Source organism: Notolepis coatsorum, assembly GCF_963971535.1.
Source record: "Notolepis coatsorum genome assembly, chromosome: 3".
NCBI classification, from domain to species: domain Eukaryota; kingdom Metazoa; phylum Chordata; class Actinopteri; order Aulopiformes; family Paralepididae; genus Notolepis; species Notolepis coatsorum.
The window spans coordinates 131,443,865-131,468,865 of record NC_140167.1 but is presented as its reverse complement, the minus strand read 5'-3'; the positions used below and the strand labels follow the sequence as shown (position 1 = coordinate 131,468,865).

Below are 25,001 nucleotides of genomic sequence, written 5' to 3'. Positions count from 1 at the left end.
GATGGGGTGACAGGGCTCCCCGCACCCCTTGATGTGGGCTTACGGGTCCTCAGGGGGTACATCTGTCGGGTCTCGCACCCGCTCTTCCCCATTATCTCGTAAGGCTCAGAGCGGGAGCGATGCCATACGAAATATAACGATAGGTTATGTAGATAACCTAGTTATATTAGTATAGGCTAAGCTCCCTCTCTGCGCGCCCTGAGTTCCCTCTTGAGGGATCTTTTCCTGGGACGGGTTTTTGGCGAGGAAGGGTGTGTCATGACCAGAGTCATGATTATATGGGTGGTGCCACCATAAGGGGCGGGGCCCCATACAGGTGGGGTGCATGTGTTTTTGTTCGTGGGAGATACATTAGGTATCACAGGCGATATAGAGTATCTCGTAAGGCTCAGAGCGGGAGCTTAGCCTATACTAATATAACTAGGTTATCTACATAACCTATCGTTCTGTGCCACACTAGCTCACGCTCAGCGTCTCATGCATAATCTCGCTTCAGCGTATGCACACTGAATAAATTTCAAATGTACCTTTAAATGCCAGCATTCATCTGGCCACACCCCCATCCGCTCACCTACATAAGCAGGGATGGGCCACACACTCATCTCCTTCGCAAATTTCATCACAAGCAACGTGTTGCTCATATGCCCACTTGACGTGGAGAAAAATATTGCTCTAAGGAAAGGAAGAATAAGGAGAATACGTTGACATCATATCGTTATTTTCTCTCTCACTATTTTAAAACGAGAAAATACGGCGATATTGTCTTCGTACTGGAGTGTCTGGAAGATGGTGATCATTCCACAAACTCCACCGGTTTCGTATTGGGGGTTCACGCCGCTACATACCTCCCAGCTACAGTCTTCTTGGATGCGGCTGGACGGAGTGAAACCCTCCGGCGGTGCAGGGACTGTAGTGGCGCGCCGCTGTTGTGAGAAGCGGTGCGTTCCAGGTTGGGTGAGTAGTGTTTTGCTGGCAGGCTCCACTTGTCTGTTAGTGCTATGGGGACTAATTGACAATGTTATGAAAACCGGCCCCAGGCTAGGGTCCTTTGTTCAGTCTCCTAGACGACAGGAGACCTTGGTCTGAAGCCATTTTAGTTTAACTAGTGGGCCGCGACCATTAACACTGGTGATCCCTGTGTTTTCTGAACGAGTGGATTTCTCTCTGTCCCGTGTTAAGCCCCTTCTTTCATATCCAAATGAGAGTATTCCTTCACGAGGAGATATGTGCATGGATGTGCGATAGCGGCAGATCCATGTTCAAGTCAGCTACACAGGCCAGTTTGGTATTGTGCTGATTCCGTCGGGTGTTGGTAAAATCACCGTTGTAAAGCAGTGTTGACATCTTGTTTCTCTTTTCTCTTAAAAAGTGAGGAGAGGTTCAGAACGGCGGCCTGTCTGGGTGAGTGTTATGTCATTGTATACATGTTCAGGTGATAGCTGCTTAGCTTACGGTTAGCCAGTCAGCTGTTAGCTGCTGCGTTAGCCTGCTGGGATCGCTGCATGGCCTACTTAGATGGGCCTACTGTTAGCCAGTCAGCTGTTAGCTGCGGCGCTAGCATGTCGTGATCACTAGGTAACGTTAGCTTGCTGCTATAGGCCATGGCCTGGCGCGGGGTAGCTTAGCTTCTCGCGCGCCGCCGTGAGCTCGCTTCTGGTCGCGTGCTCCTTTAGCTCGGCGTCTCGCGAGCAGGGGCAGTAGCGCCCGAACGGTTGGAGCGGCCGTTAGCTTGATGCTATTCTGTTGAACGTGCTTTGATTTTAACATGTTTTACACTCTTGACTACGACGTCATCCTTGACAGGGGATGTTTCGTCGACCCTGCCCTGAGCCAGGACGGCAAGGTTGCGTCAACAAAGAGGACTGTAGTGCGGGTTGGAGCGGCGACGCTGCCCAGTTCGAACAACACAGGAGCGGCTGTGTTCCTACGGTGTCTGTGACTGCACTTCGCTGATCTACGTTCCGGGTAGGACAAGGTTTGACCAGACCTTATAACACGTCTTCTGGTTTTACTTTTCTAAATGTTTTGTGAATAACGATGTTTTCCCAAACGTGTGTTGCTGCAATGCATTTAGGATACGACGCGAGTTATGTGTGAACTGTCTTTGTCACTGGCAGTTAGCTTCTCCGTGCAAATCGGGTTGTTGTTACAGATGTGAAAATGATCTGGTTGTTGTGTGAGAAACATCATGGTGTTTATATGTACCGTGTACTCACAACTAAGGTAACTAACCTATGAAGCTATGCTTGGTGACAAGTGAGTAAAAGAATGTTCTTTTCTCAGCCTGTGATGACAATGAACAGTGTGTTCACATATTAACAGGTTTTACTGTTTTAACTGGCCGTATTGAGGGTAAAATAAGAGGATTGTGTTTCCCCCCGGTTCCCTGGGGACTTTTTCATCCTCCTATCAGACATGTTGTGCACTAATTTGTGTCTTTTGTGTGGTAGGGATGCGATGTAACCCTTAAGCTTGATTGCTGAGGTTGTGCTAAAACTGCTGGAGAAACTTTATTTTCCTAAAAGAAAAGATGGTTTGGTCGCTGTCGTGTGTGCTTAGCAAGGCCTGTGGCCGATACTAATCGAGAATTATGTATTCTCTCATTGTGAAAAACGGCGTTCCTCTGTTGAGTGTTTTTGCCATTTTTTGTAGGTGATGATGGGTTGTGTGTGTCATGTGACCTACAACTGGGTTGGACTGGCCACAGAAGCACATGTGTATGTTGGACCGGGGCTCTTAGAGCCCTCTCTATTCTGTGTTTTTTCCTTAGTAAAAATCAGATAGCAGGTTAGCTCATGCGCTGTGTGGAGCTGTCAAACGCTTCATAGAGCTGACTATGACTGTGTCATATTCTCTTTTTGTCATTACATCGTATCATGGGTGTGGGGTCGTAAAGGGGTGAACTGGTAACCTTTCCTCTTCCCCTTGTTTCTGTCGGTCAGGGGTACACCCCCTGTCCTTCAAGGTTCCCGTCACGTGGCGGTTCGGCACGTTACGGGGGGGGGGGGGGGGGGGGGGGGGGAATTTCCTGGTCCCACGGCCTGGTATATTGGGCGTGTGCACCGCAGGAATTCCCCCACCATAGAGTACGTCACCGTGCGCGTCTCTGTTGGTAGGACTTCCGTGTGCTGTTCAGGTCCATGTGATGGATCTGTTTCAGGGGGGTGGTCAGGGCTCCTCCTCACCAAGCGCCTATTCGGGCCTTCTGTGAGTTCGGACTCCTTCTTCCATGTGAGGGAGCCTCCATCAGAGTACAGAGCCTTCCTCCTCAGATTGTCAAAGTGAGTGGACCCTCTAGAAGGTGTCCTGTTCTATTGTATATGTATTCGATTCAATTCGATTGTTGAGTGTGTATGGGTTCAGTGCCTCTTCCCCGGAGAGCCCTAAAACCAATTTTTTACATGGCTCAAGGTGCAATATGTTCTTTTCAATCTGTACAGCTCGCGTGGGAAGTCTCTCTGGGGATCCCCGTCTCCTTCCTATGGGAGGGTGGTGGGATGTAAAAATGTGAACAATTTTTACCCCTGGCTGTGTAGACTGGGATACATACTGTTGATGCTTCCTTCTTTTCTATTCAAAAAGTGTTGGAGTTAGGAAGTGTCACACCCCTCTTGTCGTTCCCCTGGGCGCCTTGGGGATTCAATGACAGGTCTAAATAGCCTGTTCATTGATGGGGGTGTGTCCCGACGCACGTATAGTGCTAGCTCGCTGTAAACAGGCGACTGACTGGCACGCCTTGGTTGCTTGTGGTTGAAACAGCGTTTTTATAAAGCAACTGAGATGGGGGTTTTTCCTCTTCCGACGACCAAATCCCACGACCTGGGTTGGTTTTTCGACGGATTCTCGTTCATGTCTGGGGGATGATGACGGAATGGATCTGAACATATGTAGAGGGGTCTCACGCCTTTGGGGTGGGCCACCAGGCGCGGTTCGCCCGAACGTCTGGGTGGCGCCTTCTTTTCATGTTAAGATCGACACGCATATCTGCCCTTCTCCTGGAGTAGGCATGTCGGCGTGGTTAGGGCACGGGACTGGTTCTGGTCACGCTGGTCCGGATCAGTTGAACCCGTTGTCCGCCGGGGATGCAGATCTGCTGTTCTGGTACCCTGAGGGACTTGGGCTTTTTTCAGGGGGAAAAATGCCAGGTCGGTCCGGGTGTCACAGGGTTAAGCGCTATGGAGACCCTGGTTGGGTACGTTTTTACTCAGCACTGTCGTAATGACTTACAGCCATGCCATTCTGTACACGCTCGATCTCGTCGGATCTCGGCCGCTACACAGGCAGTGGTGCAGTCGTGGTCACACGCGGTTACACGCCGTGTTACTAGATGATCAGTACGCGCGCACAAAGATGCGCTCTATCCACATATTACGACTGCACCACTGTACACAGGTTGGTCCTGGTTAGTACTTGGTTGGGAGACCGCCTGGGAATACCAAGTACGGTGTGCTTAGGGGCTGGTTCTCCATTCTTTTTTGCTCCTCTCTCACGCATGGCGAAGAGGGGCCTGTTGGGGTGGTCTTTGACCTCCTCTGGTGACCCTGTGCTTCCCGTATCGCCAGGCCCGGTCCGAGGTAATGTTCGTCGACCCGTAGGCCTGGGTTAACCCTTTTTTGAAAACTGAGACACTTGTACTGCGGTATAGCCGGTGTATACCCGCAGGTGTGTTTTGGAGTTTTTTCTTGAGGGGTTATAGGAACAACCACCGCATTGGGTAACACCAAGGTGGTTGATTCCCTGGTGTGTTGGAGCAGTGTCAACTCTCGGGTTCACCGGTTGAGGGTGCCCCTGCACGTTCATGACGTCTGCCAATCGTGTCAGCCTTCTCTGCCTCAACCCCTCTGGGTGGGGGTTTTTAAATGGAGGCTTGGTCATGCAACAACGCCAGCATACGCCCCTTCCGCCGGGGCGGCTGTGTTCAGCTGTCCCCTCTGGCGCCTGTCTCGTCCGCAGTCTCCAGGCTAGGGTTAACAGCCTGTTGCCTGGTTTTTCCCCGGTGCGCTGCCTGCTTCCGTTGGTTAACCTTTTTTGTGTGCTTACGGCCATGCTGACTGCCTGTTCTGCAGGGTCAGTGTGCCAGGCGGTGTACTATTGGGGGGACAGGGCCCGCTCGGCTTACGGCCATACCAACCTGAACACGCCCGATCTCGTCCGATCTCGGAAGCTAAGCAGGTTCTGGCCTGGTTAGTACTTGGATGGGATACCGCCTGGGAATACCATGTGCAGTAACTGAGGGGCCTTTGTCCGAATACGCTGGCGATGTGGGGGGCGGGGCACTACGTGCCCACCCGGTGGGGTCTTGATGCTGGCATCATGGACTTCTCCGGGCCCCCATTCCAGGGAGTCCAGTCCTTTTGGTGGGTCTGGGTCTTCCTTCGCGCTCCGCTGCTACGGCCTTGCCACGGGGTTGGGTTTGCCCTTGACCCCGTGATTCTGGGGGCAGTAACGAGGTTGTTCCTCCGTTCGTTCCCGGGTGGCATGCGGGTTGTGCGTGTGTGTAGTCGTGGGGTCAAGCCACGGTCTGCTCACCCTGTGCGTTGAGTTGCTTGAGTGCCTCTTCGCACGGTCGGGTCCGTCGCCCTCCCGTGAAGCCACCAATAGGGGGGGCGCCCTCCATTAGGGTGGGTCGGGGGGGCTCGGCCCTCCCTGGTCTGATGGTTGTGGGGGGCCTCAGCAGGGTACATTTGTCGAGCTTCTAGCTCCCGCTCAGCTCCTATTATGCATGAGACGCTGAGCGTGAGCTAGTGTGGCACAGAACGTTAGGTTATAACTATAACCAAGTTCTGTTAACACTAGTGAACGCTCAGCGTCTAGACGCTGCTGCAGGCCCTTGATTTTTCATTGTGATGAAATTTGTTGGGAAGGAGATGAGTGTGTGGCCCATCCCTGCTTATGTAGGTGAGCGGATGGGGGTGTGGCCAGATGAATGCTGGCATTTAAAGGTACATTTGAAATTTATTCAGTGTGCATACGCTGAAGTGAGATTATGCATGAGACGCTGAGCGTTCACTAGTGTTAACAGAACTTGGTTATAGTTATAACCTAACGTTTTCTGTACGTGCCTTCAAACATAACCCTTCATTACCTTTCCATAACCATGTCCTAGGTGGTTCAAAGTAAAATAAGGAAATGGTCTCAAAACCTTGTAAAGCAAGGCCTTGTGCTTCAAATATTCTGTAATACTCACTCCTGGTCCTGACGTGTGCACATGACCGACAGGTACAGGTGGGCTGGGGCGCCGCTGGGGCGTGACGGGATGTGAGGGATGGTACCGTCCATCTGTATGAGAGGGGTACCTCGGGTCTGGGAACCTGGGATCGTATTGCGGGGGGTATCTTGGGTCTGGACGGGTGGGTTCCCTCCTCGGTGGCTCTACAGGTTGGTGGGGCGGGGGCTCAAGGGGGCGCGTGGCGGGACCACCTTGGGAGTAGTGCTCTGCTCCGTTGTTGTTGGACTGGTCGTGGGACTGGGGGTAAAGCACGACAGGAGGGGGCTCGACTGCTGCCACCTCGTTGTCCTTTAAGTGGAACATAACAAGAAGAAAAAATTAATGACTTTTATTTCAAAGACAGTATTTCATTCAAATAATTTCTGAGTGTAAATAGTTGTCTATCCAGAGAGATAAGAGTGTCCGAAGGATCCATTCCTGGACCACTAATGTTCCTTGTCTACATCAATGACCCTGCTGCTCTATCTGAAAACCTACCTCTAATGCTTGGCAATAGGAATTTAACAGACCAAAACTAAAGTTTGCATTTCTGAAGCAAATTATGTCTTGAAAAGGTTCTCCAAGAGGTTTCACAGTTCAAACTATTTCTCTGTTTATTTTTATTTTTGGCCTTTATTTTTTTTATCGTCATTTATTTGTTTGCATTATTTTGTAGTTTTAACATGCATTTTGATTAACTCCTGTTCTATAATCTTCAGTGAGATTCTTTTAAACCTGTGTCATTTGCCATATCTGTAAAGTGCATCCATGTTGTGTGTGAGTGAGTGAGTGTGTGTGTGTGTGTGTGTGTGTGTGTGTGTGTGTGTGTGTGTGTGTGTGTGTGTGTGTGTGTGTGTGTGTGTGTGAGAGAGATAAATTATAAATAAACAAAAGTAAGGACTTGCCATTCATCACACAAATTGCTGCACAATAAGTTTAGACTAATTAATACTTCTAGTAATCCAACTTACCAGATCTCTGTAGAAGGGATTGTACTCTCCAAGCTGAAGAACAACAATCACATTTAGAAAGATTAATACTATAAAATAAAAAAGTGTCTATAAAATGTAACAAAGTGTACATAATTTTTTAAAGCCGAAGTGGTCATTTCATGGGTGCAGGTGATCGTACCACAATTTGTCGCAGTCCATCACGGACTCTAAGATAGAGATCTGACTTGTCCAATATGTAAATAAGACTGCCCTCTGCTTGGCGCCTGGCAGTAGCAACCATAATGTCATATGACCTCAGCACTGTCACCTGGGGAAGACAAATACATCATTCATCAAGAACATGTATATCTGACAACTAAAGAAGCAGCACATCTCAACGGTGAAGGATGAACCATTGATTCATATACTGTATCTTAACCCTTTCACTACCACACTACAAAGGGTTAACACTTTCACTACCACTACAGACGGTTGTGGTAGTGAAAGGTTAACCTTCTATAGTGTGGTAGTGAAAGGTTAACTTTCTGTAGTGTGGTAGTGAAAGGGTTAACCTTCTGTAGTGTGGTAGTGAAAGCTTAACCTTCTGTAGTGTGGTAGTGACAGGTTAACCTTGTTCACGTTTGGCTGTGGGGCAGCCAATCAGAGTAGTCAATAACAAATTAGAAATTTGGTGTGTGCTCCATCCCCATGTTCCTGGTGAAGTAAAATATCAAACTAAAATATAATATCAGTAACATATCAGACTAAAATATAATATCAGTAAAATATCAGACTAAAATATAATATCAGTAAAATATCAGACTAAAATATAATATCAGTAAAATACCAGACTAAAATATAATATCAGTAAAATACCAGACTAAAATATAATATCAGTAAAATACCAGACTAAAATATAATATCAGTAAAATATCAGACTAAAATATAATATCAGTAAAATACCAGACTAAAATATAATATCAGTAAAATACCAGAAAAAAATTCCTAATACCACGGTATTCTTTTAGATATCTGAGGTTTGGATACTTCTGTGTCAAGCAAAATAAAGTGGACCTTGGAAATGTGAAAGTCCATGAAAGGTTTGTTTTAACACAGTGATGACAACCTACCCCAGATGAGTGACCAGGTACTCCTTGGGGGCCGACGGGGCCTGGAGGTCCGGGCACACTGACGGCTGTATATGGAAGCAAGAGGTGGTACTGATGAAAATGATGAGCTGCATTTTGCGCAGTGCCCGTCACAAACACATGCACTGTATTACACAGCCAATGTAAAACCAAGAATATCAAGGTCAATGAAAGGAAGGAAAAGCCCTTGTACTAACGGTGGTTGGGTCTGTAGGCCCCTGGGAGCGATGGGGACCCTGGGGGCCCGGGTGGGCCAGGTTGGCCAGGGACTCCTTGACGCCCGTCGTAGCCGATCCCTGGGGCGCCTGGTGGTCCCTGAGGGCCAGGAGGGCCTATGAGGGAATCTCCCTTTGGACCCTGAGATACAAGAGGGGCAAAATGAAGATCACTGAATCAATGGATATTCTTCAAATGTAAAAGCAAACATGGGGAGAACATGCAAACTCCACACATAAATTAAACTACGCTAACTGATTCCCCTGCTCAGTGAATGCAGATGGTGATGATTATTCAATATCTTTGGCTAAGATAAGTGAGAAGGTGTGGACTGGAGGATGACCCAGATTATCTGTTATTAGTTGAGCACATTTCTTTCTGGCCAAATTTCGTGGATTTGTGCAAACTTGGCTTTGCCTGAAATCCACAGCTGTTCCCTCCTTTCTCATCCTTCCTCCTGCCTTGTCAGCAGTAGGGGCGCGGAAGTGGGAACCATAGCTGCTGCGTGTCACACCGGAAAACAACAGGGAACCGCCCTGTAGGACAGATATGGGTGTTGAGAAGGTGGTAGACTAATAGATAACGATAGCGCCATGGGCTGTATGACACTCACAACGTCTACACAGCCTAAAAGGGTGTGGCCATGGGAGGGGCTTGCAGGAAAATATAGAGAACCGGAAATGACAGTATGGAATGAGCTGCAAGTCCAAGGCCATAGTATAATGAGCTTCCGGGGAAACACAAGGGAAAGTTTGTGTACAGAGGACTCCTGGTTTGGTTTTCTGCTTTCAGAGTCCGGAGACAACCGATAGCGAGCGGGGGAGACCGTCGACAGCGAGCAGTGGAGACGACCAATGGGGCAGAGTCCAGCAATCACAGGTGGTAGTGCTCCGAGAAGGACGAGGCAGACACCGGGGAACCACCTGCGGAGACGCTGTTTCGAGGCGTTTGAAACAGAGATCATGGGCGGGTTTATTGTTGAATCATGAACAAACAGGGACTTCCTTCCAGAGTCAATCAAGAGAGACAAGACGACAGCGTGAAGTCCTGTGTGTTCATTGATAATCATTTACAGGAGTATGAGATATATTGGAAACCTAATTGAGGATTTATATATAATATATATATATATATATATATATATATATATATATATATATATATATATATATATATATATTAAGGCTGTCAAATATATCGCGTTAATATCGCGTTAACTCCCGATTCTATTAATGCCACTAATTTTTTTAACTCAAGATTAACTAAAAAAAAAATAGAAAATAAATAAATTTTTTTACTAGACTTCACTCAGGTGTATTATTGATGCTCTCATTGATACTATGTTTGTTTCTGAAGTGTGTGTGTGTGTGTGTGTGTGTGTGTGTGTGTGTGTGTGTGTGTGTGTGTGTGTGTGTGTGTGTGTGTGTGTGCGTGTGTGTGTGTGTGTGTGTGTGTGAGATATAGAGAGAGAGGGGGGTGAGAGAGATGAGGAAGGGGCAAAAGAGAAAAAGAGCTGGGAGAGTGTGTGTGTGAGGGAGAGAGGGGGGTGTGTGATTAATCAGCCCTTGTGTGTGTGAATGTAACAAGTTCCTAACGTTTTCTTTCCCCTATTATTTCATGCACACTTTATTCATTGTTTTAAATTATTATTTTCTTTTAAGTTATTTTGTGCATCACTCTGTTTTGAATTTGATGCAAATTTGCAATGCATGAGGGTCATCCTTTTGTGTTAAATGGCTGCACAAAGCAAGCATCTGTTGACTCGCATGTTGATAAGAGTATTAAAACTTGGAACTTGAAAAAGATCTGTTTAAGGTAAAAAAATAAAAAAAATGCGATTAATTTGCGATTAATCGCGAGTTAACTATGGACAATCATGCGATTAATCGAGTTAAATATTTTAATCGTTTGACAGCACTAATATATATATATATATATATATATATATATATATATATATATATATATATATATATATATATATTATATATTATATATATAAGGTATATAGGGGGGAAAATTATGACAATTTCCGGTAGTATGTTAATATAGTCCTTTCGGGACAGATAAACCATTTCTCCACCAGGATCCAGGGAGGAGGGGGGAGGTGAGTTTATCTCGGGACCACAAAGAAGGGAGGGTTTTCTATCTAAAGAGACAATTCCCATAGGGGAAACCACATTGTAAGATGGACATTGCAATGGGGGGGTAAAGACAACAAGATAGGACAAGATAGAATTATTGGGAGCAGACAAAGGAGCCTTAATCTATTATGAGTAGTGGGATGTTGTTGGTTTGGGTGGTCTGTTGCGGTTTCCTTTGTGCACGAAGGGAAGCGTAAACGGACATCAAACAGCAAGATCACTAGGTTTGACCATTTGCCGTCTTCATTTCTTGTGCACGAGAGGTGATGTGGTATGCGTCCAAACAACAGCCTAATTAATTGAAAAACCAATTGATTCTGAAGGTTGATTGAAAAATCAAAGGGAGGAATGAAGGATGTCTATGTTTTTCAATGTGTATATAATGTAGGGCTGTCCCCGACTAAGGATTTGGATGGTCGACTAGGATTGGCCAAAATTTGACGTTAGTCGACTATTGGTCGACTTAAAAAAAAAAAATATATATATATATATATATATATATATATATATATATATATATAATATTTAAAAAAAAATTATTTAAATTTTTTATAAAAAAATGTATCATTCCATTTGGGCTGTGGGGGGTGCTTAATGTCTGAAGGAGTCGACTGAAGGCTTCTTGTCCTCTGCAAAAGCATGCAATTGGTCCACTGATGGATACATCTTGATATTTGTCTAGTGTGTTCATTATTGGGTGAAATCCTCTTTCAGTGCCTCTGTGCCTGTTTTCGTAGGCAGTTAGCCTCTGGTATGCGTGTCATTAGTGTTAGCCACGCTTCTAGGCCTCTTTTCTTTTGGAAAGAATGATACATTTTATTTTTTTAAAGTTTAATTTTTTTTTTATTATTATTTTTTATTATTATATTCGACTAAGAGGTTGGCCAGTCGACTACGGCTCCTTTCGACCGATTAGTCGACTAATCGATTAATAGGGGTCAGCCCTAATATAATGTATATATATCGGTGGGTGACAGCATTTACTCAGACGGATCTATAGATCTTAAAAGTAGCTGGCAGTCAGAGAGTGTGTGTCTCCAGTCGGACTGCAGATGAGGGCCTGTTATCAGCTGAGCTCTCAAGCCCAAAGATAACCAGCCAAGGTAATTGTCTACAGCAGCGCTGGTGTCACATAGAGGTGTAACCACAGAGGGGGGATAATATCAATATTGCCGTTGCTATAGTGATCTGGGTCAAATAGCTGTGGTCAAAGACAGCGCGTCACATAGTAACGAGGAGAGGGGGCGGGCCTGTTGTTAGGGGGAAGAAGGTATGATGTGAGTTTCTTCTGGGTAAGGTTCGATCTACATTTACATTTACATTTAGTCATTTAGAACGATTAAAGCAATTAATCTCAATGATAATATAACATATCAACCTAAAGAGATTAATCAAGCTTTCTTTGAATTCTACAATACACTTTACAAATCTCAAAGTTCTCATTCACAAGAACAACTGGACCAGTACTTACAAAATAAGAAATTGTCAAAATTGTCTGAATTAGACCAGCAATACCTTAACTCATCATTTACAAAAGAAGAGGTTCTGGCCACAATTAAGTTAATGCCCATAAATAAAAGCCCAGGACCAGATGGTTTTTCTGCTGAATTTTATAAAGAATTTTGGACTGAACTTCATCCCATTTTTATGGCAATGATGTATAATTTCTGTCACAATAGAATACTCCCTCAATCAATGAACCTAGCACATATCACAGTATTGCACAAAAGTGGCAAAGATCCTTTAAATTGTTCATCATATAGACCTATTAGTCTTTTAGATCACGATTACAAGATTATAACCAAATTATTAGCAAAAAGACTAGAAGATATCTTGCCTAAATTGATTAATCCAGACCAATCAGGTTTCATAAAAGGGAGATATTCTGCTGACAATATAAGGAGACTTTTAAATGTAATAAACCATTTGGACACCAGTCGGAGCCCTTCTCTGCTCCTATCACTGGACGCAGAGAAGGCCTTCGATAGGGTTGAATGGAACTTTCTTTTTTCTATACTTGACAAGCTTAATATGGGACCAAACTTTATCGCTTGGATTAAAGTAATCTATAAAAATCCTAAAGCAGCTGTCATTACCAATGGAGCTTCCTCTGATTTTTTTACACTAACGAGAGGGACAAGACAAGGATGCCCACTGTCGAGTTCACTCTTCGCGATGGTGATTGAATTGCTGGCGTCATGTGTACGAGACAATATTCACATTAAAGGACTGAAAATGAATAAGGAGGAACATAAAATATCCTTATACGCGGATGACATTATTTTATACATAAAAGACCCAGAACAGTCCTTATCACACTTATATAACGAAATAGAACAATTTGGAAAATACTCTGGATATAAGTTAAACTTTAATAAATCAAATGCTTGTCTCCTGCATATAACCCCAACCGAAACGATGTATAAAACATATCCTTTCAATTGGTCTCCAGAAGGGTTTAAATATTTGGGAATAAACATTACACCGCAACTAGAGAACTTGTACAGGGAAAACTATTGTCCTCTTATAGAAAAGATAAAAACTGATTTGTGTAAATGGTCCACGCTCCCATTATCTCTGCTGGGATGAATAAATGTAATAAGAATGAACGTCCTTCCAAGACTAAATTTCCTTTTTCAAATGTTACCATGTTACTTATCTACAGAATTTTTCAAATCTATGAATAGACCCATCTCAAAATGTATTTGGTGCAACAAAATGCCTAGGATAAAGTTATTGACACTTATGAAACCAGAATCCATGGGAGGTCTCGGTCTCCCCAACCTCCAACATTATTTTTGGTCAGCCCAATTAAGAAATGTACTGTCATGGTCGTTGGGAAGACGGGACTCACAGTGGTTTCAGTTAGAAGCTAAATTTGTTGACCCGTTACCATTGGACTCTCTCATATTTATAAAACAATTTAAAAAGATAAGAAACATAGGTAATTGCTTCACTGTTTTTAACACACTATGTGCTTGGAAGGACTGCTCAAAAAAACTGGGTATCACCAATTGTACCTCCATATACTCTCCTATCTATCACAATCCTGATCTAGATAAACATCTAAGATCAATTAATATACTCAAATGGGCTCAGTTGGGGATAAGTCAATTCAAAGACCTGTTTCATACAAATATGCAGTTAAAATCATTTATGGATTTAAGAACAGAATATGCCATCCCAAATACTGATTTCTTTAAATATTTACAAATGAGAAACATTATACACATACTGAGAAGAGAAAATAAACTAAGACTAGAATTACATGAAATAGAAGAAATACTAATGTCATCGACCACAATTAAAGGTAAAATTAGTGAATTTTATGACATCTTCTCCAAAGAATGTCACTCATCTTTTTTGCCTTTGTTGAGGATCTGGGAGACAGACCTAACCATGAAATTTGCAGAAAATACATGGCTAAATATTTGTGATAGAATACACTTTCCATTTACAAGTAACAAAATCAAAGAAGCAAATTTTAAATGTATCCATAAATTGTATTTAACTCCAATAAAAATGCATAACATGTCTAGAGATAATTCAATAAACTGTCCTAGATGTAAAACTAACGAAGGAACATTTCTACACATGTTTTGGCACTGTGATAAACTAAAACGATTCTGGAATTGTATTCATTTATTTACAAAATCTGTATTAGAAACGGAATTTGACTTGTCCCCATGTGCCTATTTACTTAATGAATTACCAGAAATCCAGATGGATCCAAAAAAATATAGACTGCTGATTGTCATAACATACTTTGCCAAGAAATGTATTCTCCTGTTTTGGAAAAATGACTCTTCGCCCACTTTTGAGATGTTTCAAGATCAGATATCCCAGCTTCTTCCATTGGAGAGATTGACCTTGGAGGAGCGCGGCCGGGGGTGGATGTTCCGGGACCTTTGGTCTCCGCTGTTTTCTCGATTGAGCAGAGGGGCTGTTGATTGATACGGCTAGTGGCGGTATGTGAATATATCCGCATGCTGTCGCTGGCCGTGTCGATTGGTGGTTTTGCTGTTTGGTTGGGGGAGGGGTGGGGGCCGGGGGTCTTGGGATGTCTATCCCCGGTTGTGTATTTTTTTGAGGTGGGTTTCCCTAGTGGAAGAAGTTGTACAACAGACGCGTAAGAGGCCTGTCTGTTGTATAACAATGATGTTGTTGTTGTCATTGTTGTTATTATTTATTATTGTTTATTTAAAAATACGTATGAGAAAAAATGAACAGTGTAAACAATATCATTAACTCTGAATATAAAAATATGAGAAAAGCAAACAAGACGCGGTCTCGGACTGGTGGGGGCCTCTGATTCGAGGTCTTGGTGAGTCGGAGTGTTAAAGAGGCATGATGCTCTGGCTCGCTGGGGCGCCGGATTTGGGGTCCTCACGGGGTAGGGACCTTGGTTGTCGATACTGGAGATGACTGGTGCTCAAGTAATCTCGCCTTATGGTACATACATGTGGGTATCAGCGTTTCCGTTAGCCGGTAATTACCGGTATTTGACTGGCAAAATATGTTGAAGTCCGAATATTTAAATATCTCCGGTCATAATGTCCGGTGGAAATAATTCCTCTAAGCACAATTTTATTATTTGAATTGTATTAAAATAGGCTAAAATTAAATAGCCTATGCGATGAACATTTGTTTCATTGTGCTTCGCTCTAATAAAGCGCGGATGGCGCCGCTCGGATGTGAATCTTTTTTTTTCTTTTTTTGAGCCTGTCTGGCCACCATAATAACGACAAACAGTTATACGAGCAAGAGAGAGAGATGGCCAAACAAGCTAAACTTAACAAATATTTCATGAAACCAAGCACAAGCAGGTCTAATAATAATGACATTGACAACGAAGATGAGTCTTCTGAAGTCACAGAGACCGCCGATGCTCCCGCGGAAAATAAACAAATGTCGAGCGTTCAGGCGGCGGCCCGAGTGGAAAGTTAAATTCTCCTGGCTGAGGTACGACATTATAGTCTAGTAGTCTAGCGTCTATGATGTACGAGAGATAACATTGATTGAACGTACACAAAGTACACTTTATTGATTGAACCACAAAGAGCATCCCCAGTCTGCTGCTACCGTTGCGAGCCTCGCAGAAGTCCACCTGTTCCAATGCAATGGGGATCTAGTCGCAGGTACAAAACGGATAGGCAGAACGAGACGGGGTGAGTAAGTGTTGACATTTTTTAATCATAATGCAACTGTTGGTTGACTGCCGTGTCACATAGTAATGCATATAATTGATTATAACTAAATGTAGGCTATAATGAAATCAACAAACGCATTACGAGCATGTGGCTCGTCCTCTCGCTCTCTGCATGCAAACGAGGCAATGTGATGATCAACTACAGTTTGCTGTGTGTGAAGTTGAACATTATGATATGCGTGACGTGTCTGATACAACGAGGTGAAGCGATGTCGACTCGAGATTCATTTGGGGGTGCGTGTGACAGTTGCTGCAGCGGGAGCCTGCAGGGCGGGAGCTTGATGCTGGATCAGCGTATCGCACTAACTTGGGAGGCGAGAGATAGTAATTTGATTCTGCAAATCAATTTCTCATTCTTCGCTTGATGTAATTAATACAAATGTCCAATATAACGGAATTCGTTAGCTCATAAAAATGTGATTATAACAGACTGCTGTTTAAAACTCTGACCGGAATTTCAGGAATATGTCCGGGGATAGAAATCTTGCAGGTCACCCAGACCGGCACGAATATGTTCTAACGGAAACGCTGGTGGGTATATGCATGTATATATGTATATATATGTATGTGTGTATGTATATGTATATATATATATATTCTTATTAATTTATATATTTAATTTATACATGACTATTTTATTTTTCATTATTCTGATTTAACTGATGGTCTTGTCATTGTCGTTATTATTATTATTATTATTATTATTATTATTATTATTATTATTATTATTATTATTATTACTGTTATTGTCCTGTGATGTCTTGTTTATTAGTATTGTTATTGTATTGTCTTGTTTCATGTTGAAAAGGGAAAATAAAGAAACTGTGAAAAAAAATAAAAATAAAGAAGCATTTTGTATAAAAGTATTCTGTACTTCTGTATGACAACTAATAAAGAAACTTGAGAAACTTGAGATTGGCCCGAGCTAAACCTATCCTCCTCACATGCAGCTGGACCCATTTTGACTATGTGAAAGTTGAGACTATGAGAAAGTAGTTGTTTAGTAGTTAGTAAGCTGTACAGCTATAACAAGTCAGGCTAAATTAAACTTTGCGCCAACATTAGGACCGAAGTATAAACCAGCAACTGAGCAACATGAAGAAGTGGATTTATGCATCTGGATCAGAAAAAACGTTGTGGATGAAAAAGTAAGTAGGCTACAGTGCTTGTATGCTAACAGTAGCTAGGCAGCTTAGCCTACATCACAATGATAATCACCAAGCTAACTTACTGTACACACTGTAGGGCTGGGCAATTAATCGAAACAGAATCGCGATATCGATTCATAGACCTATGCAATCAAATTTCTAAGTTATGACTATTTTCTTTTATTAAAAAAAAACGTTTTTTTTTTTTTTTTTTTTTTTTATTATTTTATCTGGGTTGAACATGATTTGTGGAACTCCCTCTGGTGTTGTGGTCGTGGTATTCACTGACCTTTGGGAAGTATTTCGACATGCACATGGGTATCTTAGTGGTGTAGTGTATCTTGTAGACCAGGCCCATTGCAAGTTGCTGTACTCTGTCGTCTACTCTAAGCCATCCTAGGTTGTCAAAGTGGACAGGGGTGAGGTGGGTTTTAGGAGTAAGGTCAAGCAGTAGTCTGACCAGTTTGTTTTGTGATGTTTGTAATCTTGTTTTTAGTGCCTTTGAGGTGCAAGCATAGTCGTAGTACCCTTGAATGAGTGCTCCTGTTAGAGTCTTCAAGGTATTCTTGTTTACCAGAGATGAGATCCGGTACAGGAATCTAGTTCGTTGGTTGACTTAGTTTTATTACATTGGATCCCATTTTGTCACAGGAAAGATTTGCCTCTATAGGATGGAACCCAGGTAGGTAATTTCATCTTTCCTTTTAAGATAAGATAAGATATTCCTTTATTGATCCCCTTGGGGAAATTCAGGCATCATAGCAGCATGGGGGAAGGGGGGGTACAGGTAGTGAAAACAACACAAGCAGTGTAAACAAATAGGTCAATATAATTTACTATCTAACTAACTGAAATATACATTATTCATTATTCACAGTATCACAGTATCCACATAAGGTGCAGTATGCATAAGGTAGTGTTATTGTCCTACTTGGGTTCCTATTAGTTCTAGGTCGATATCTGGCAGCAGTCGCTGCCCACTGATGTGGAGCCTGATGGCCACTGGTATGAAGGACTGTCCGAGGCGGTTAGTTGAGTGTCGGGGGGGTATGAGTCTGTGGCTTCCTTGTCACCTTCACCCAATATGTTTTGATCTGGTCAGGTGCGCTGTCACCTAAAATGTTTTGATCTGATCAGGTGCGCTGTCACCTAATATGATTTCATCTGGTCAGGTGCGCTGTCACCTAATATGTTTTCATCTGGTCAGGTCCGCTGTCACCTAATGTTAATATGTTTTCATCTGTGTCCACTGACCACTGACACACAGTGGGGGATGTTTTAAAAATATTATTTAATATATAATATATAATAATTTGTGCTTCACCTAAAAATTCAGTCAGCAGCCTCCACTGAATGACACTGATACAATTCTTTAATTTCCTCAATGCCAAAAATGAACATCTAAAGTTTACTATGGAGTATGACCAACACCAAGTGAATTTCTTAGATATTATAATCAAAAAAGACAATGGTACATTCCAAACGGATGTATACAGAAAACCTTGTTACAGAAATTCTCTGTTGAGAAGTGATTCATTTCATCCTACTCCGCTAAAAAACAGTTTACCTATCAGCCAGTTCTACAGGATCCGTAGAATCTGTAGTACAGATGAATGTTTTCAGGAACAAACAGATACTTTAAAAACGATGTTTAAAACCAGAGGGTACACACAAGACATTGTAGAAAAAGCAGCTTTGAAAGTGGGTCATAAAACCCAAGAAGATTGCTTACAATCTACAAGAAACAAAACTACCTCTGGACAACCTATACAGTGTGTTACACAATACTCGCCTCTAGGCAACCTTTTTAAACATACTATTAAAAAACATTGGCATCTTCTCAGTTCTGATCCAACATTGGATAAATCTTTTCAGATCCCCGCCTAGACTAGTCTACAGGAGAGCACATAACATCAGAGACATTGTGGTTAAATCAGACCTGCCTCCTAAGAAAACACACCATTTTTTAGATGACTTACCAGATGGAAACCGGCGTTGTGGTTCATGTGCTCAATGTCACTTCACAGAAAAATGCACTGTTTTCTATCACCCAACAACTGGGAAAGAGATAAAAATAAGAGGCAAAATAACATGTACAACTACCAATGTAATCTATATGCTTAAGTGCCCATGTGGTAAGGCGTATGTCGGTAAGACAACACGTGCTTTAAAAACACGTATTGCTGAACACAGGAGTACGATACGGAATGGGGATGAAAAAAGCCCAGTAGCTTTACATTTTAAAAAGGCACACCACAATGTCTCATCACTAAGGGCGTTTTCACACCTGTAGTTCGTTTGCTTTGTTCCGATTCAGGGAGACACAGGGACTATTATGATACAATTGTTGCACTTGTCTTTTAGTTCGTTTGTGTTCACACGGCTGTGTTAACAGCGCACCAAAACAAACGCCCGCGCGAGCAAACTGTCACTCATTGGTCAGATTTTGGGGGGTGTGTGTCCCCCCAACCCTGAGAGAGAGAGAGAGAGAGAGAGAGAGAGAGAGAGAGAGAGAGAGAGAGAGAGAGAGAGAGAGAGTCCCGCACGGTGCTGCTGCTGTCACTACAGAGACCCCGGCTCCTCTCTCCTGCGCGCGGCTGACTGATATCAACGACAACGACGCAGTGTACCTCATCGCTGCTCCACGTTGACCCATGACGTATTATTATTATTAATTGTGTCGGTTTGTTAAATCGATTGCATTCTCACAGCGTATGAGTCCGCTTCGGGTTCGGTTGGAACTGCACCGAGACCACCCTCTCCAGGTGGTCTCGGTCCGCTTGTTTTGTTCCGCAACAGAATGTAATTGCTGTGTTCACATATGCCCAACTGAACCGAAATAAGGGGTAAACGCTCCAGGTTCCGGAATAACAGCTCCAAACGAGCTAGGTGTGAAAACGTCCTAAAATACCTTGGAATAGAGAGAGTGCATCTTCCAAGACGAGGGGGAGATATAGATAATCTCCTAATGAGGAGAGAAGTATGGTGGATCCATTATCTTAAAACGATGGCACCAACAGGACTCAATGAGGACTTTGACATTAGACCTTATTTGTAAATTTAACTTATAGAGGGAGACAGTCAATGGACTTTGTTTTTGTTTTTTGTTTGTGTTTTTTTCATTTTTGTTTTCAGTGACTAACACTGCTGCCTATCTGTAAATTATGTCTTAATGTTGTGTTTAACATAGCTATTTCTCTAATCTTCTAAAAAATGTCAAATGAAAAGAAATTGTTACTTAATCATGTATAGAATGTATCATGCAAATCTTGGGACCGCCCCTGATCACCAGGTGGGGCTGATATTCAATTTAGTTCACTTCCTGTATAAAAAGATGTCAGTGTTGTGTTGTCTTCATGCTTGAAGAAGACCAGAAGGGTCGAAACGTTGCATCTGCCTTTTTGTCAATTAAACATCTTGGAACTACTAATGAGTTGCGAGCCCCGCTTTGTTTTATGTATTACTGTTTTTACAGTTTGGCTCAGCACCAACAAACGGAGGATGTGCGTTATTTATTTTTTCGGCAGATTAGACACATAGCCATAATTTAAAACATAGATTAGGCGATATTAACGTTAACATTGAAGTGGATGGTGGCATCAAGGGGGTAAAAAGGAAAACCCGGCGTGGCACTCAAAGTGTTAAGAGTTTGGATCAATTAGCGTTTATGTCTGTCTCTAGTCATCCATATATATTCTGCATAAGAAAGTAGAGAGATTACGCATCCTGCTGCATCCACAGTAATGTTGATATGTTGTTCAAGCTGCTACTTACTGGGTAGCTGTAGCCAGAGCCCGTGGTTGTATCTCCTTTCTCACCCTTGTATCCATTTACACCAGGGCGGCCCTGCAGAGGGAGATCATTTGGATAAATATTAATCTGTACTGATGAATAATTGTAATAAAACATTTACTGAGATGGTTAACCGTTATATCCATTAAACACCAAAATATCCATGTGCAAATATGTAACACGTTCATCCAGAATACATCGAAGACAGGGTTTGTACAACAACAACAACAACAACAACAACAACAACAATACTATTTGTTTATATTTGAGGAGTAACCAAAGTCCCTGATAGAAGATATATTTACAGTAGAGGTCTACTCCAGAAATCCATTACTAACGCCCATCCATGCTTTACTTTAACTAAATGCCCGGTGACCTAAGATTTGGCCGGATCACATCTGGCATGCATGTCTGAGATGTAGTTTGGTGCTGTAACATAAACTGTCAACTTTGTAAAGTTAAAGATCTTTTTTTTTATCCACTTTTTCTCCTTATTTTTCAATTTTTCTCCCATCCCAATTTCGCCTCGCCAATTCTCCCTTCAATTCTCCCCTCCCCTGTCTCGAACGTTGCTAGACTATGCCTCCCACTGGTCTGCTTGCCCACTGCGCCACTTAGCCGCCCTAAAGTTAAATATCTTGACTAGTAAGCAGGGGTGTAAAAAGTATCCAGAAATTATACTTAAGTGAAAGTACGGGTACCGTCTCAAAATCATACTCAAGTAAAAGTCAGAGTATCTGGCTAAACACACTTGAGTAAAAGTTTTCTACTTTTAAATGTACATAAGTACTAAAAAGTCAAAGTAAAAACTTTTTTTTATTGCAAGGGATAGGGTCTCAAACTCATTCCATCGTGGGCCAAGTTTTCATTTTAACTACATATTGCACCAGGTGTGTTAGTTGAAGAGGTGAGCCAATTAGTTAAATCATCAGCCGGTGTTAGGCAAGGCTGAAATGAAACCAAGCATACACTCGGCCCACAATGGAATGTGTTCTGCGATAGACAATGCTGAAATTAAAGAACAGAGGACACTTTTTTTGCATTAAAATGATTTAATGCACTTCTCCATCGAATTTGAAAAAACATGTCAAGGTAAACTAACATGGACGGCATTCACATCAAGCATCCAGTTGTAAAGTTGGCCAAACTACAGCCTTGAAAAAAATTAAGGGTTCAGTTATTAATTTTTTTTTTATACATGGGTTTGACATTGCACATCCTAAGGTTCTTGTCAAATAGTTGAAAATATTTTTTTAATCGGCACTGGTTAGTGGTTAATGAAAATATCCACTGAAAGCTTGTTAGCATTTTGCTTGTCACTCTGACTGTCTATTCTTCTGATAGCAGGTGTTTAATCAAAGATCCCCGCTTTCTAGTCTTGCACAAGGACCAATCAGCATGGGTATGGGTGGGTTAATTTTCCATTGATGGGGATTTGATTAGCTGTTTTTAAATAAAGTGCAACCGCAGGATCAAATGTACTAACAAATGTACTAATTAAAATGGTTGGACCTGCGAGATTTGTACTTTGTAGGTCTGCATTTTAAATGTAAGGAGTAAAAAGTATTTTTCTTCTCTGAAATGTAATTGAGTAAAAGTACAAGTGTACAAACCTAATAATACTTGAGTAAAGTACAAATCCCCCAAAACAGTATGGAGAAAATGTCACTGATTCCCGCCGGAAGGGGTCAGATGACCCCACAGCTTATATGAGAAATATGAGAAAAATAAACAGTGTAAACTATATAATTACCTCTTAATATAAAATACCACAGGTTTGAGTGACAAAAAAAAAATTAATAAATAATAATAATAATAATAATAATAATAATAATAATAATAATAATAATAATAATAATAATAATAATAATAATAATAATAATAATAATAAATAAAAATATTATACTTTTTTTATTTTTTTTTATGTATGGAAGAGCCACACATTGATGGGCAAAGAGCCACATGCGGCTTGCGAGCCATGGGTTGGCCACCCAGACGCTAGACGCTCGCAAAGTGCTGTGACTTTCCACATATATTCCATATGTGGAATAACGTTCTAATTACATTTTCCTGAAGTCATTTTGAAATTTCAGAAACCGTGCCAGATAAAACGGGTACTTTTAGGAAAAGTCATTGAGTGACAGAGCTGGAGCTCGACCGAGTGACGAGGATACATTTTTTTTTTATCCACTTTTTCTCCAATTTTCTATATTTTCTCCCATCCCAATTTCGTATCATCCAATTCAACCCTCCCTGTCACAAACGCTGTTTCTTGCCTCCCACAAGCCGGCTGCAATGTGGACTAAGTCATACATAGCACAAGTCCCCTCCGGTACTTGAGGTAACAGCAGTCGCATCTTTTCACCTGCGCAGCTCGATCTCTCAGTGGCGAGGAGTAACGCGTGGGAGGCTCACGCTGCCCCCGACACTTCCTGATTCTACTGCGCAGGTGCACCAACCGACCTGTAGGAGTCGCTGTCCACAACGCCCGATCCCCACCCATCAGTTTCCCACCCCCTAATACGGCCAATGTGTATTAGTATGAACGACCAGCTAAACTGAAAGCAATGTGGAGCGCTGGGCTCGAACAGGCGAGCCCAGCGTCTACGCATTCGTGGCGAGCGCCTTGCCCACTACGCCACGTAGCCGCCCTATGACGAGGATACATTTATAAAAAATGCCTAGGGGTCATTTGACCCCTTGTCGGCTGTGCTAGTCTTAAGTATTGTAACGAAGTACAATTACTCAAGTACTTTACACCCCTGCTAGTAAGGCTCCTGCACATCTGGGGTTTTCAACTGACCGGTGCATTGGAGAAAATAGAAAAGTGGCTTTGAACATGAACACTATATTCTTATTGCCACTGTATTTGTGTAATTATTTATTTAAGTTTCGGCCCTTAGACCTTAATCAGGTAAAGATCTAACTGAAGCATTGTTAAATAAAGTGATTATGAGTAAGAAGACAGTGGGTGTCTTTTCTATAACCCTTTGTAAAAGTTGAGAGAACTAACACTGTTGAAGCTAGTCACTGAAATGAGGAACTGAAACAGAAGAATACTTACAGGTCTGCCAGGCATTCCAATTTCACCCTTTATACCAGCAGGACCATACTGACCCTATACAGAAGACATTGTGAATCAAAAGACAAAGTAAACATGTAGTTCAATGTTAAACGAAACATTTGGTTTAGTTAATTTAGTTCAACAAATCTTTGACAGTAATGTGAACTTGAAGACCATGTTGTAAATTAAGTTTCTACTGGACAGGAAGGACATGTATAATACGACAGATTTTTTGTGAAACAGACATGAATTAGTTTGAATTGTTTTGTCTTTTGGATAATAGTATTAGTTTGGTTTAGTCTTTACTTACAGACGGCCCAACGGGTCCAGCTGGTCCTCTGTCTCCCTACACAGAGAAATAGTAGTAATTAACATGACACCAATGATAACTGGGCAATAGTCACAGACAGACATAAGTCAATACATTGAAAATCTCACCTTCTCGCCCCCCAGCCCTCCGAGATGAAGAGGATTTCCATCTGGGCCAACAATTAAACCTGGCTCGCCCTTCTCGCCCTGGACACAGTACCAACAATGAGACACAATTTAAAACAGGCAAACTGAGTAACCAGTTCATATTTGTTCTAGATATACACCAGTAAAGAAGTAGTTGTAAAAAGGTGAATGGACTAGACATTTTCATACAATATTAAAAGATGTATTAAAATGGCTAAGATAAGTTAAGGGTTTGTGTCATTACCTTTATTCCATACCCTTGTGGGCCCGAGTCTCCTCTGTCACCCTTTGGTCCCATAGGGCCCTGGCAGGACATACAAAATATTGACATAAAGATAACAGTAAAATGATGTTGACTTCTTCAAAAAGTCCAGTTTATTATGATTGAATAAGACATAAAAGGAAAAGAGGGGAAAGAAAAATAAGAGGCATTGAACACCACTCTTCGTAATAAATGTACAAAGTGCTGAAAAACATTCAAAGGAACAAATAATAGGCTACTGATATAATTAAGGGAAAACCTATGGCTGCTCGCTCCATTATATTCTGCTCAGCAGAACAAAACCAGCACCAATGGTAATATTACCACAACAAGGCACAATTTGCATAAAAGTAATAACACTATAGGCTTGTCTGCTCAATAGTTCAGCACACCATCAAATTGAATGAATGAATGAATGAAAA

The 25,001-nt window shown here is 42.2% G+C and overlaps 1 protein-coding gene across 1 annotated transcript in view; it reads right to left on the bottom strand.

Moving 5' to 3' along the window:
* Positions 1 to 25,001, bottom strand: part of LOC311226003 (uncharacterized protein) — a gene marked incomplete at its 5' end in the record, with an annotated part of 157,398 nt that overhangs the window by 7,744 nt on the left and 124,653 nt on the right. Inside the window, 10 exons of the mRNA XM_084311385.1 lie at positions 6,188 to 6,517; positions 7,180 to 7,212; positions 7,340 to 7,468; positions 8,271 to 8,335; positions 8,486 to 8,645; positions 20,780 to 20,851; positions 23,862 to 23,915; positions 24,172 to 24,207; positions 24,300 to 24,377; positions 24,562 to 24,621. Of these exons, the coding sequence (XP_084167511.1) occupies positions 6,188 to 6,517; positions 7,180 to 7,212; positions 7,340 to 7,468; positions 8,271 to 8,335; positions 8,486 to 8,645; positions 20,780 to 20,851; positions 23,862 to 23,915; positions 24,172 to 24,207; positions 24,300 to 24,377; positions 24,562 to 24,621 (1,017 nt within the window). The remainder of the gene's footprint in view (positions 1 to 6,187; positions 6,518 to 7,179; positions 7,213 to 7,339; positions 7,469 to 8,270; positions 8,336 to 8,485; positions 8,646 to 20,779; positions 20,852 to 23,861; positions 23,916 to 24,171; positions 24,208 to 24,299; positions 24,378 to 24,561; positions 24,622 to 25,001) is intronic.